Source organism: Exophiala bonariae, assembly GCF_035927105.1.
Source record: "Exophiala bonariae strain CCFEE 5792 chromosome Unknown scaffold_2, whole genome shotgun sequence".
NCBI classification, from domain to species: Eukaryota; Fungi; Ascomycota; class Eurotiomycetes; order Chaetothyriales; family Herpotrichiellaceae; genus Exophiala; species Exophiala bonariae.
This window is the reverse complement of record NW_027042477.1, coordinates 1,236,884-1,249,598: the sequence shown is the minus strand read 5'-3', so window position 1 is coordinate 1,249,598 and position 12,715 is coordinate 1,236,884. Positions and strand designations below refer to the sequence as shown.

The following is a 12,715-nucleotide window of genomic DNA, read 5'->3' as shown; positions in this document are numbered from 1 at the left end:
TCCATCCCGGAAACGCTACAAAATCCATCAAGTTTCGTAGGCATTGAGGATGACAGTACCTTATTCAAGTGCATTATCAGGAATTTCAATTTCGAACGAGCCTCAGCTCTTCAAGATAAAGATCATGCGAAACTAATCTAACAGGAATGTTTCATCACACCCTTATTGAGGGTGGCACCACATATCACACACAGCTCCATCACGTCTTCCCACTGGGTTCAGCAAACCAAAGGGTTTTGCTTTCTACACTTGGTAAGTGTTTCGTCCACACGATATCACGCAAGTCAATCACAACAAGCCCGGGTTATCCTTGGTTTGAATTGGCCTGTCCGAGGAATTTTTCCAATTGGAATATGGTCCTTGTTGGCTTGTGACTGGATCACGCCTGGATTGGGGTTTGCTCGCAGACCTTCATCATCGATGAAAGCTGCCCGGGCGCTATGCGCCCTCCAGTTTGAGCTTGTGTTCTGTTACACCTTGTGGTACTGTGGTCTAATACTTGACAGTGGTGGTCTGGCTCCACTTCCAGTACCGGTGGGAGTTTGCAAAGATAAAATCGATCAAAGGGCCTTCCGGATCGTTGGACACAGTATACATGGATTGATTAGGTCATTAAGCTAACATGGAACAGAGAAACTTCACCCTGGATATGCCGCAGAATATGGAGTTGAAAACGCATGTCCAGTGGTTCTTGGAATAGCGGCCGTCGGCGAGAATTGAACATCGTTCAACGACGGATATCTTGAAGTGGCGTAATCCATGGAATTTGTCACCATTCGAGGTGTACCATATCCAGCCTGGGTATACCGGATTGGAAACTTGGATTTGGAGATTGCAGCTCCTACCATTGCCTTTTCTTTGGCATGCGCAGATGATGTCGACCTTCTCATTGCAGTAGCGGTGAGACCACCGTGTCCCTTTTTTCGTTTGTTGGACTCGGTCGAGTCAGTATGTGGGTCATTCTTGGCCTCATCAAATTCATGAACTCGCTTCATGTGGTCACGAAGATTCCATCTTCGTGGGAATCCATTTCCGGGTCGGGCTCGGTCACAGTCCTCGAATCTGCAAACAAAGGGATTCACTCCGTGATTGTGTAGTCCATGGGCTTCTCTCTCGTGGCGGAACAAGCAAGCATTGGAAGAAAACCTGGCTTCCTCACACTCGGCATCGGTGAACTTGCAACGGTATGGCCTCAGGTGGGAATCCAAATATTTGCTGTGGTCGGAGGTATTAGAGGGGATCATGACTTCTTTTCGGGATTCAACCTACTTGTAAATGCATCTTTGTCCGGTTGGTTCGTGGTTGCATCCAGAGCTCGACTTCATGGGGCAATGGAACTTTCCGTCCTCGTGGGCTTTGGCAGTATACAAGGGATGGTTCCGGACTTTCACTTTGTCGACTTGATCATCTTTGGGATTCCTGTTTTCCATGGATCTCATAGTGTCGTCCAGTAGATCACTGCGCTCCGATGCTGATCTTATTGGTCGGGGTTGTGCGATGTGTCGACTGTTCATGCTGCATTAAGGATTCAAGTCAGTACTAGGGATGCGCAGGGGGGTTATTTTCAATAGTCTGACCTGTACGACGACGTGTTTGTAATGTCATTGAGCTCATACTCAGCAAGGTCCTGGTCACCGGGGCAAATTTCATCCTGAATATCCTGTGGAACGGCATAGAAGGGGAGGAACTCCTGGATGAACTCCTCAGGGGGTGGAGATGGTGGGCGTCCGGATGAAGCCCAGGTATTCGCCTCTGGTCCATACGGATTGCCCAGCATAGGAGGACCGCACATGGACATGTCCACAAAAGAGTTTATCATGTCTTGTGAAGAAGTACTTGGTACTGAGTATGGCACTGGTACATAGTTCGGCTCCGTGGAAGTGCTCATCGACACATTGGTGCTTGCCAGGAAGTCATCATATGGTGCTGAGTCGAGATTGCTCACAGTGGGCATCATCGACACAGGAAACATTGGGCCAGAACTGGTGGTGGCATAACTGGTGGGAGGATAGCTGGTAGTGGACAGGAAGAACCCGTCACCCGATGGACCTGAGTAGTTGTGGAAAGACACGAAATCAGGGCTGACACAATTCAGTGTACGAGATCCAGAGCACGATGATGTCAAGACATAATTTGAGTTGGGATCCTCGACCCTCGAAGTAGAAGTAGAGAAATCCATGGTTGCCGGTTGAGTCACGGGCAAAGTCCTGGGAATCCGATTTGGAGATCCTCGGGTTGATCCAACCCCAACGGGGGAGCGCCTTGATTTTGAGATCATTGCAAAAAAATACACAGTTCCAAGAGGGCTAGAATCTGTCCGAAGAATAACAGTTAGTACTCAGAATCATGTAGACGTAACGTGTTCGCAAAACAAAAGTCAAAGTATCCACGTGCCAAGGGGTCAAGTAGGTGGACAGAGGTCGTGATAAAGGATGCCATCTGGGTCGGTCCTCCAGAGTATAGATGCCGTAACCAAAGAGACCGTATGCGGATTCGGCGGTGATTTGAACTCCATATTATCATATCCGAATATGCTGCAAAGACTCAAAGGTGGCTATGTCGAAGAAGATTCCAGTCGTCCAAGTCATTGAGAGGATCATAAAAAGGTGTCAAACCCGGTCAACCGGTCGATGGATCAGGCATGCGGTTGTTGTACTGTTCTGGTGTAGTGTCACTTGGAATCTGTATATGGTTGACTCGAGAAATCATGACATGAGGCCTGGCAGATGGAAAGCGAGCCTTGGAATTGCGTCTCACGGGGCATTGTCGGGTTATAACCGCAGCTCCAGCTGTCAAGTTATACTGAGCTTGCGTCGAGGTCCAAGCGAGATAAGTAGAACCCAGCCAGAGGAACATGGAAAACAAGGAAACTCCAGGTAAGATGTAAACCGGATATAATTGGGTCCAAAGTTTTGAGGCCATAATCCAAAAGGGTTTCCTGTGGAGGACATCGTCCAATTCATGCTGAATCCATCGGATGACCATGGGGTTTCCATAAGGGAGAATTGAGTTTCATTTCATTATTCTGCAGCAAGTCATGGGTGTGATAACCCATGTCTTGGTTGTAGCAGCTCACTGATCGTCAGGGGTCTGAGACCCCAGGCGATAGTGTGTACAGGTCCCAAGTCAGGTTGGCCATTACAGCGACCGACGAGGTTCCTAGATCCAAGGCGGGGGAATAAAGCAAGCAAAAAACATGGCAAATAGAGAGAAAAGTTGGTAATACCTCTGGTGGGCCCGGGAAGAGTAAAGATAAGCAGGTGTAACAAAGTTGAGATTCCAGTCCTGGGTAGTAGTTGATGTTGACGGGCAAAGAGAAGCAGTCAAACAACAGCAAAACAAACAACCTGGAATCCTGGGATAATGTCCTGGGTAGATAATGGTCCTTTGGGTCCAAAATTGGTGTGGTGAGAATAAAGGGGAGTTTTAAAAGTGGTAGGAATACAGCTGGTTTAGAGGTGTGCTGGTCGATTGTGAGCGAAGAAAAAGTCTGGTAGAATAGAAAAGAAATAGAGTTGGGGTGAGACTGGTGGGTGAGTGTTCTTAAAGGAGGAGAGAAAAGGCAGAGGGACTGGGAGGGAAAAGTGCGGATGCGGATGCGGTGTGATTGCGAAAATGTGAAAGTGAAAGTGAGGGCCTCAGCCTAGGAAAGTTGGCAAGCAGCGGTGTGGGTAACCAGAAGTGGGCAACTTCCAAGTTCCAGTCACCTCACCCAAGCATCACTCTATCACCATCGTGACCCATCTGCAATGGTCGAGTTGCATCGAGTCAGAAGTGCAGCTCTTGATGCACGTTGGGAATGCACCACCGCCCCAATTCCTCATCGTCCAAAGCATCGTGGACAGCGCGGTGCCAGCGAAGGTCAGTTGGGGAGCTCACGGAGCTCAGGGAATGGCCAGAGATTAACCAGGGTCTAGTTGCAAACTCGCCCGTCATGTCCGACACGACCCGCCGAGGGCCGCCTTCGTTAAAGGTTCAGGGCTTGACATAACGAGTCAGGATCGTCATCACATCTATCCACAATAGCCTGATACGCTTTCCTCAAGTGGAACACTCTTCACTTCATGTGGATGGTTGGAAGTGCTTCGAGCATGATCAGCAGGGGAATGCCCATTCGCCCACGTTCGCTCCGTCTCTCACCTCGCCCACCACGCTTACGCTTCAACAACCACTCGCATCGTGGTCAAGCTCGTGAAGGAGAGCGTTGGCTCATGCAGACTACACACCCATGGCATTGACGTGGCATTCTCTGATACAACGCATCTTTCCTCCCTCCATCTCGAGGGGCCTGGTCCTTTGTGTCAGATGCCAACTCCAGTACTTTCCAGAGCAATAGCGACTCGACTACGAGAACGTTCTACGAAACGACTACACGGTGTTGCTGCAGGCTTCAGCTCAAAAATTCCAACGGCATGTTCCATTTATCAGAATCATGGTGCTTCACCCACTGACGTGACCCTTATTCCTCTGGGGACACCAGGCCAACGTTGCAATAGCTACGCAGTAGCTACGCAGTAGCTAGCCACACCATCTTGGCGTTCCTCCACATTCTTCTTCTTCTTCGCCCACAACTGGTGGTTCAACGTCATCCAGATCTGAGTATCCAGATGCTCAGATTGTGCTTGGTCGAGTTGCAACCACCGGAGAGAGAGAGGCAGGGTTCCGGCCTCCTTCTGTTCCGAAGAGGCGGGCTTACCAAAAGTGGATGATCTAAACTGACTCTGCAGGTGTTGTATCCAGCACAAGGCTTGACTCGGCAAGACTGAGTGCGGAAAGGTTCTCGTAGATCTTCAGAACCGAAACACGCGCCAATAGTGAAAACCGCGGGATTTAGCCGGGCGTGTTTCGACCCCAGTGGTCCTTCACTACAAACGACGATCTTTACAGAATAATAGATGCATTACCTAGGTGCAATTAGTGAACATGAGAAGGGAACCCAAACTCTGGGACTCGTCTAGCGGATCAACATCTTGATACTCTGCGGCTGCCCTCCAGCATCAAGATCCTGATCTGATCTACGGGTCGCTGATCATCCCTGTGAAGATCGAGACGATAGACTTGTACCTGCGTAGGCGATGGTTAGCAAGACAAGGACTTGTTTGCAGACACGAATGACAAGTGGGAACTTGAGTGTTGTAGTTGATCTTTCAGAAATTTTTGATGATGGTTAAAGTTTCGTTTCAATGACTGTTGTCTCAATTGAACTATGCTTTTGATTTTGGATATTCATCATGTTTGGTAGGGCCGCCAAGTGTGTTTGTAGCAGGGCAGGAGAGTGATTGTGGAAAGGCTCTTACCAGGAAAAAAACGAACCTCTGAAAGACGCGTTAAAGATATCTCCATCTGAGTTTCACAGCTTCTCATTGCAAACCGGCCTAGGCGGGATCACAATTCGAGAGGACATTCAGCAAGAGCGACACGGTCATAAACTCCCTCGTGTTGTGTGACTCGGTTTCGATGTAGTGCAACACAATAAAACGTGGCTTCAGCGTTGCTTTTCAAGCTGAAAAATTATAGAGATCACGTGGGGCTTGGCAATTTTGCACCCCCGCCGAATGTTGAACTCGACCATATTGACCGCCTGCTCTGGGCTGACTCCTTTTACTACTCGGTCCTTGCTGCTCCCTTGGTATGAACATGTTCCCCAATTGTAGGTACCCATTGCCTCAGTTCCTACCTTGGGTCGATAGAGGAGATTTGATATCTATCGTCTCTTGCTACCAATATCGAGTTGGATGATCTCATCCGCTCTGCAGGTGCTATCTTGATCTGCGGTCTCCCTTGCGGCCAGAGGCGATAAAATTTCATTTAGGATATCGTATCTGTGATTCAAGTTGAGGCATGTGATGGCCTTATTCGATTATGGGCTCATTTACTGGTTTCGGATATCCGCATATTGTAGCTTTACCGATGATATGATGTTGCTTATTGTTATCCAGGTTGACTGATATACCTGCGTCTGGGTAAATTTGAAACAGCCTGCCAGATGTCTTCAGACTCGACGATGGAATCAGAGGAAGGTACAACGATGGGCTAAAACAGGCAGCCGCTACTTGGAAATGATGCAGGACCGTCACGGTGTTCGAAAACACTACCACTTCAAGTTCTCTAGGAACTCCAGCATCCATGACATCCATCTCCCTATCACCACTTCCTCCATCAACTCCGTCCCAATTCTTTGCCATACTACATAATTTGTGCGACATCAAAATGTTTGCTGCTGAGACATTGGTCCTTTGTGAAATCTATGGATTCCATTGATATTATGAATTGAGATGAATTGGACCGGTGGCCGCCTCAATCGACATATCAAAGCCAACACGAATGAGCAAGTTAAAACACAAAAGCCCCACTTTGCAAAAGCAAGACAAGACGTCCAATGCACTCAAGTCGTCCCTCAACCAACCTTTTCAATCTTGGGACAATTTCAGGCCGCTTCAACTCCCAAAAGCGGTAAATCGATTCGTGAGCCCGATAGTACCACAAGCAATGCCACAAATCTCCCTTTAGTTGGGGAAGATTCGAGAAACCAGAAATCTCATCTAGATTCGAGGCACGCCTTCCTTGAAAAATTCATTTCAAACTTTACTGACGTATGCTACAGGCCGGATCACAAGGAGAACCCTGTCGATTACATAAAACACGACCTTCTAACTCGTTCAGATTGGGTTGGTCTGACAATGACAAGGCCAGTGATCCCTTCTCTCGTGAGACAAACTGGTTTGAGCAATATAGCAAGACGTCGGAAAAGAGAATTGCTCACAAGGCAACTGTGGACAGACCCACAAGAAAGGACTTCCCAAAGCACCCAACGAAGATCGAAACACAGCATTGTGCATCACCCTGAACCGTGTATTTCTCATACAGCTTCGGGCGGTTACAGTCTTACTGCCTCCAGGGTGTCTCAATATCAAGGAACACATTCATATCCACACCAGGACGGGGAGGATCGACCACAGGGTTGGCATTTGCCATCCAACGACCCGAATCAACAGTCAAGCTCCCCAGATCAGCCTGAGAGCGTTCCCAGCACAATACACAAACGGCAAATGACTCACTCGATCCTACCACAGGTGAACAACACACCTTCATCACCGCCAATCCTCCAAAAATGCGACGAAGCAGTCGCAGTGTCGTCATCACTGATCCCTCTCAACGAAGCGCGAAATCTTTCATCGTTCGATCTTGTTCTACAAAAATCTGCCTCGATTCAGCGGACAACATCCTCCACATCCAAGCAGCACCCGAACTCCATCCAAGGTGTCAACCATAAAGCAAGATGTACTTCAAACAGCAGCATGAACGGAGCGAGAACCGAGCATCAAAACATCGTCAGCAGTCCACCAAGGTTCGAAGCATTTGCTAGAAGCATATATAGATCAGTGGGTCAACAACAAGATCTCGAGAACCAAAGTATTTCAGGATTCGCAAGGGCTATCAATGGTTCTTCGACGCATAGCCGAATTGAAGAGCATCGTTTTACAATTGATGAGCAGGTCGAGCTTGAGACAACGAGCAAAAAGGGTGGCTCTCTGCTGGCTGAGAATTCGGACGGGTATGTGAGATCAGCTTTCGGCGGCCTTTTCGACAGTGAGAGCGGATTCTCATTTGTTCCAATGACAAGCGAGAATTACAGCGATTCATGGTGTCCATATAACCTCGACGAACGACATTCCGATGGGAGCGATCAGAGATGCAACATCAAGGGACAAAAGGACTGCCATTTCGATTTGACGGAACAGGCCGTCTCAGAGCCCTTCATAACTTCGAATTTGGGCAATTTTGGAAGCACTGCATTTTCGTTTGCGACACGACCTGGTGACGATGGTGAGCCTTGGCTAGGACAAATGATCTCAAGCAACTCGAATGCTCATTATAGTGACTTCGTGTTTGGTGTTGCCCCTCAGATATGTCCACGCGATTCAGCGAAACACTCGTCACAGACTTCGCTAGCCCACGATTTAATGGAATCAGGCATGCTAGGATACTGGAAAAGCCCTGTCGTAGCTGAGGCTACCGGGAACATCTCTCCACACATGCCATCAGGAAGAATTGAGATGTTCGCCTCTCCTCTCCAGTCACAGAGCTCGAGGAGAGAGCGCGCCAGTGCGCCACTCCGATCTTCCCAGCAATCAATTGTTGGGTTGAAAAGGAAGGCAGATGCACTTTCTGAAACGGCGTACTCTGTCAAACGGTCCAGCAACTTTTTCCAACCTCTGGCAAAACACTGGCCAATGCATGAGAACTTTTCAGAAGCCATGTTGTGGGAGCACACGCCGCGGAATAATCTGAAAACTGGCAATCGAACACATGGTGCTGAACAAAACCACGTCACAGAGTGTAGGTACCCGGCATGGTCCGATCAAGGTAGCAGGTGAGTACTGTTGGTCTAGTCCAAGGTAGACACCTCCTTTGAAGGCTCTGATCTTGTCGTGTACATGGCCTCATCGCCAGCGAATACAACGCTCCCACCATTGCATATTTCATTACCAGTGTTATGGAAGTTGATAGCGCATGCTCCTCTACATCTCTTGAATCGTTCGAGTTGGTAAGTCTTTGCTTGAAATGGTCAAGGACAACTTTCGATTCTCATTTCCAGACCGCTCATTTCTGTGTGTATGACTATCCCATGGCCCAGGAATTAGTGGTAGTTCTAGACGCAAGATAAACCCCATCTGGGAACAGTTGAAGTGCTTTTATCTAGAGATATTGACCTTCCAAATCAGAACGTGTTTCAGTGCCTGATCAATTAAGATCCCACACCGCCCCGTTAGATTTGTGACCATAGTCAGACATGCCACCTCAATACTAGGTTTGCTCCTGGATTTATGTACCGTTGCCCATGTTCAATTCGGATGACACATATCTGCAGTATAAAATCTCCGCATAGATCGGCCACACACAAGACCTTCATCTAGTTGCCTCGTCGACAGCCTCGAGATGTCAAGTTCCCTCGCGCATGTTCACGATTTAAGGAATACATGATTCATGATCGAGATCCGACTCGATCTCATTTCGCTCTCATATAGCAAATTTCACCATAGTTTCGACAAATCAACTGTAATCGGGGTGCAATCCATATCTAGCTCTCGGGCCATATAGGAGGGACACTTGAGGATATAGTCAGCTGTTGCCAATTCTCATGGTACAGGCAGCGATGCGACTTACCGGACTTCGACAACAGCCGATTTCCCCCCTTTCACGACGGCGACGGCCTCTTTGAGCACGCCATCCACATCCGCGATGTTACCGATCGTGGCGCCCCAGACATTTCCCGCTGCGGCGGCAATACCGACATAGTTGGGCGCGGGGTCGAAGGAGATATTGACATCTTTTCGAGTGTGCCGAGCGGTGTGGCCGTCCTTGTGCACCAGGAGGGTCGACACCTTGGGGGCGTTCCATCCGCCGTTGTTGAGGACGAGCAGCAAGATGGGGATGTCGTAGCGCTTGGCGATCCAGAACGTGCTCTCCATCTGCGAGAACAGGAACGTCCCGTCGCCAACGACGGCGACGACGAAGTCGGCCGGTCTCGCCAGCTTCACCCCCAGTGCCCCGCCCCCGAGCCACCCGAGTCCGCCGGCGCCCGTGCCGACCAGTGTCCCCGGCTTGGTGAGCTGGAGGTGGTGGATCACGGGGATCGCGTTCGTCACGGCTTCGATCACCACCGTGGTCTGCTCGGGGAGATGGCTTCGCAGCCGAGACATCACGTATGGGACGCGAACGATCCCGTCGTCGGATGGGGATTCTGCCGCTTCAAGGGTGCTTCGCCGTTGCTGGGATCGCTCGCTCCGGTCTTGGAAGAGTCGGTTGTATTTCGATGCGTCGAGGTGCTGGCGGTCGATGAATGCGTTGAGCTGCTGGAGCGCGAGTTCGCAGCTGACTTTGTATCTTCGGTGTGCGTTGATGTAGTACACTGACGTGTTCATCAGTCTGGGTTGTTGGGCGATGGATTTGGGCAATAGTCATTATACTCACATTGCATTTGTTGTTTGAGCGGGTCAACATCAAGGTGGAATATCTTCGCATCTGGACATTGTCAGCGGGTGCAAGGAGCGCCACGAATCACGACCACTGAAACTCACTCGCAGACGGTCTGCCTTGCGTCGGCACCCATGGCACATCGCAGTCGAGAACAAGGATAACATCAGCTTCTGCAACTAGAGGGTGAGTCGTTATCGTTACGCCCCTGTAGGCGTCGTGGTCACTCCTCATGCAGACATCCGAGCCAACGGTTTCGATGACTTCGATGGGTAATTTGTCACAAAGCGCCTCTAGCACTGCTGGAGCTTTTGGGTTCCGGCCAAGGTATCCAGTGATGACCAGTGGTCGTTTGGCGTTGATCAAGCAGTTTGCGATATATTCTATTTCTGATTCCGGCAGCGCAGATGGGATTGTTGCTCCCCACCGTTCCTGATCGAGTTCGAGTCTGGGAACTTCCTGATAACTGTCAAGGTGATGTTAACGGACATGATGATTGCTACTAACCATTTCAAGTGCTTCACGAGTCGCAGTGAGATATGTGGGACCTTTCGGGTCAGACGTAGCAATTTGAAGTGCTCGATTGACCATTTGTTTGACGTTATGACCGACTCTGATTTCTCCGGTATATCTGCAGTATTGTCGAACAATTGCCGCCTGGTCTGGTACATCCTGTAACCAATGAATAAACCTGGCATTTTGATCAGTTCTTGATCATCAGAGAACGATGGCATTTCGTACTCAGTTCGAGACCCTAGCATTTCCCCCTCCTGAGTCACTGGGCTTAGTCCAGCAAACATCAGAACCGGAACACGAGAAACCGATGCATTATGGATTGACTGGCCCATAGCAAGTGTGCCGCAATCTACATGTACTATCACGCATTGCTAAAACGAGTGTTAGATGAGTCGTATTCGCTGGCATCGTTGATCTTTCATGACGTACGGGTACACCGGTAACCTGTGCATACCCCAGAGCGGTTGATAACCCAACCATTTCTGACGGGCATGTAATGATGGTTGGAATCCGTCTTGACGTGTCTGGAATAACTATATCAGCACTCATACGATTCAGTGTAGACTTGCTAGACATCTGTCAAGTACTCACCTGCTTTTGCGGCCGCCATGGCTTCCAGCATCGCAGGATGGTCACTTCCCCTTATATTGTGTGAGCTCCAAGAAAACGCCAGATCCGTTGGATAACGTACAAGTTCACGAAACAGTATCTAGTACCGGCATCATCTGCGAGAGTGTAAGCTAATATCCTATGGTTATCATAATGCCCATCCACTCACAAAGCGCCTCGAAAAAGTTGGCAGCAGTAGTAACAGTATCTTGTGTTGACCCCTTATGCCCGTTGACCGTGTTAGTCTGGACTTTAGTGGCGTCGACAGCCATATCGGTTTTTGGTGTATAAAATAGGTGCCCTGATCGACTTTGCGATTAACACTCTGATGTGGTCGATGAAACCCAGAGAGATATGTCACCGAAACATCTGAAATTCCACAATGTCAATATCAGGAACAAAGAACATCACCATCTACTAAATGAAAACTGTTGCGCCCAGATACTTACCGAAATCCGGAGAACAGCATTAAACTGGGTAATGGAGCAATAACGAGCTCTGGTTTACCCATTACGGGCCCATTGAACAGCTACATGAGGTGGAATTGGTGTTGGTCAATAGCCATGCTTCTCGTGGGTAATAGCCGAGGAGAAGGGACATGGACTCCATCATTGGTGCCCAGTCAGAAACCCAGTGGTTTCTGAAGTGCCGGGCATGCTAACCGGCGGTATATCATGGGGGTGGAGATGCTCCAAGGCCGGAGTGACCCCAAATATGACTTTTGCAGGATAAAGGGCTAGCATGGCTTAGAGAAAACGATGGTGCTTGTAGTGGACAGGTATCTAATATGCAAGGCTGCGTCAAGGCTGGTCCTTTGCGTTGAGAGTATATGTAGTATCGTTGACTAGATGAGAGTGGTCATCAGTGTCAACGACCACCCTCTAATGAGAAGAATATAGGGGTCGTTCATTGCCATTTCTAGAGCACAATAATGAGAGGTTGTGAACTTCGAACAATGCCATTGTCCAAGTTCAATTGATGTAGCAACAGCATCCCAATCCAGATTGCAACCCACCTTTACACTGTCATGATGAGGATGTGGTTCATGTGTGTAACACAATCATCACAACGAGCATCACCCATCTTGGACCCCTATCCCGCATAACTCTGGGAGTCTGCGCGAAAACTGCCCCTCACGACTGATGACTCAGCGCACTTCCGTCCCCGCACCGACATTGAGATGTATATGTAAATCCTTCAAAAATGCTCCAAAATCAACGCCGATTTGACGGTTGATTTCAGAATGATCTAAAATGCTCCGCTGGCGCAATGGTAGCGCGTTAGACTTCTAATCTAAAGGTTGTGGGTTCGAGTCCCACGCGGAGTGCATGGACGAGAGTTCAGAATGCACTCATTGACTTTTTGCCGCTCTGTCAAGTTGGAGGGTTTTTTTTGCACTGTCTGACTGCATTACCGAGTATATATTTCGCCTTTAGACCATATACTATGAAGTAGGAAACGAGGAAATAAGAGTTTTGAAATTTCAGACAGGGTTAAGGCGGGGCCTGAAGCAAAGTCATGGAGATAGGTATAGTGGACAAGCAGGTCAATGTTTATGGTTCTGATTATTTGAATTAGATTGTTGCACAAAAACGAACAAACCAGACATCTG

General features: G+C 48.8%; 3 protein-coding genes and 1 non-coding gene across 4 annotated transcripts; 2 read left to right on the top strand and 2 right to left on the bottom strand.

The window, feature by feature from the left end:
• Positions 1–638: 638 nt before the first annotated feature.
• LTR84_004970 (uncharacterized protein) lies at positions 639–2,179 on the bottom strand (the record flags this gene model as incomplete). The annotated part of the gene is made up of 3 exons (XM_064848542.1): positions 639–1,215; positions 1,270–1,515; positions 1,578–2,179. 3 exons carry the CDS (start codon positions 2,177–2,179, stop codon positions 639–641), a joined length of 1,425 nt encoding a protein of 474 aa, XP_064711166.1.
• Positions 2,180–7,049: 4,870 nt separating this feature from the next.
• LTR84_004969 (uncharacterized protein) lies at positions 7,050–8,378 on the top strand (the record flags this gene model as incomplete). The annotated part of the gene is made up of 1 exon (XM_064848541.1): positions 7,050–8,378. The coding sequence occupies one exon, from the start codon at positions 7,050–7,052 to the stop codon at positions 8,376–8,378; it is 1,329 nt and encodes a 442-aa protein (XP_064711165.1).
• A 704-nt stretch (positions 8,379–9,082) lies between these two features.
• Positions 9,083–11,104, bottom strand: LTR84_004968 (uncharacterized protein; the record flags this gene model as incomplete). Its single annotated transcript, XM_064848540.1, has 8 exons — positions 9,083–9,110; positions 9,169–9,913; positions 9,976–10,026; positions 10,083–10,437; positions 10,486–10,669; positions 10,720–10,865; positions 10,924–11,018; positions 11,086–11,104. 8 exons carry the CDS (start codon positions 11,102–11,104, stop codon positions 9,083–9,085), a joined length of 1,623 nt encoding a protein of 540 aa, XP_064711164.1.
• A 1,254-nt stretch (positions 11,105–12,358) lies between these two features.
• Positions 12,359–12,430, top strand: LTR84_004967. Its single transcript has one exon. It is a non-coding gene; the product is annotated as a tRNA-Arg (tRNA).
• Positions 12,431–12,715: the final 285 nt, after the last annotated feature.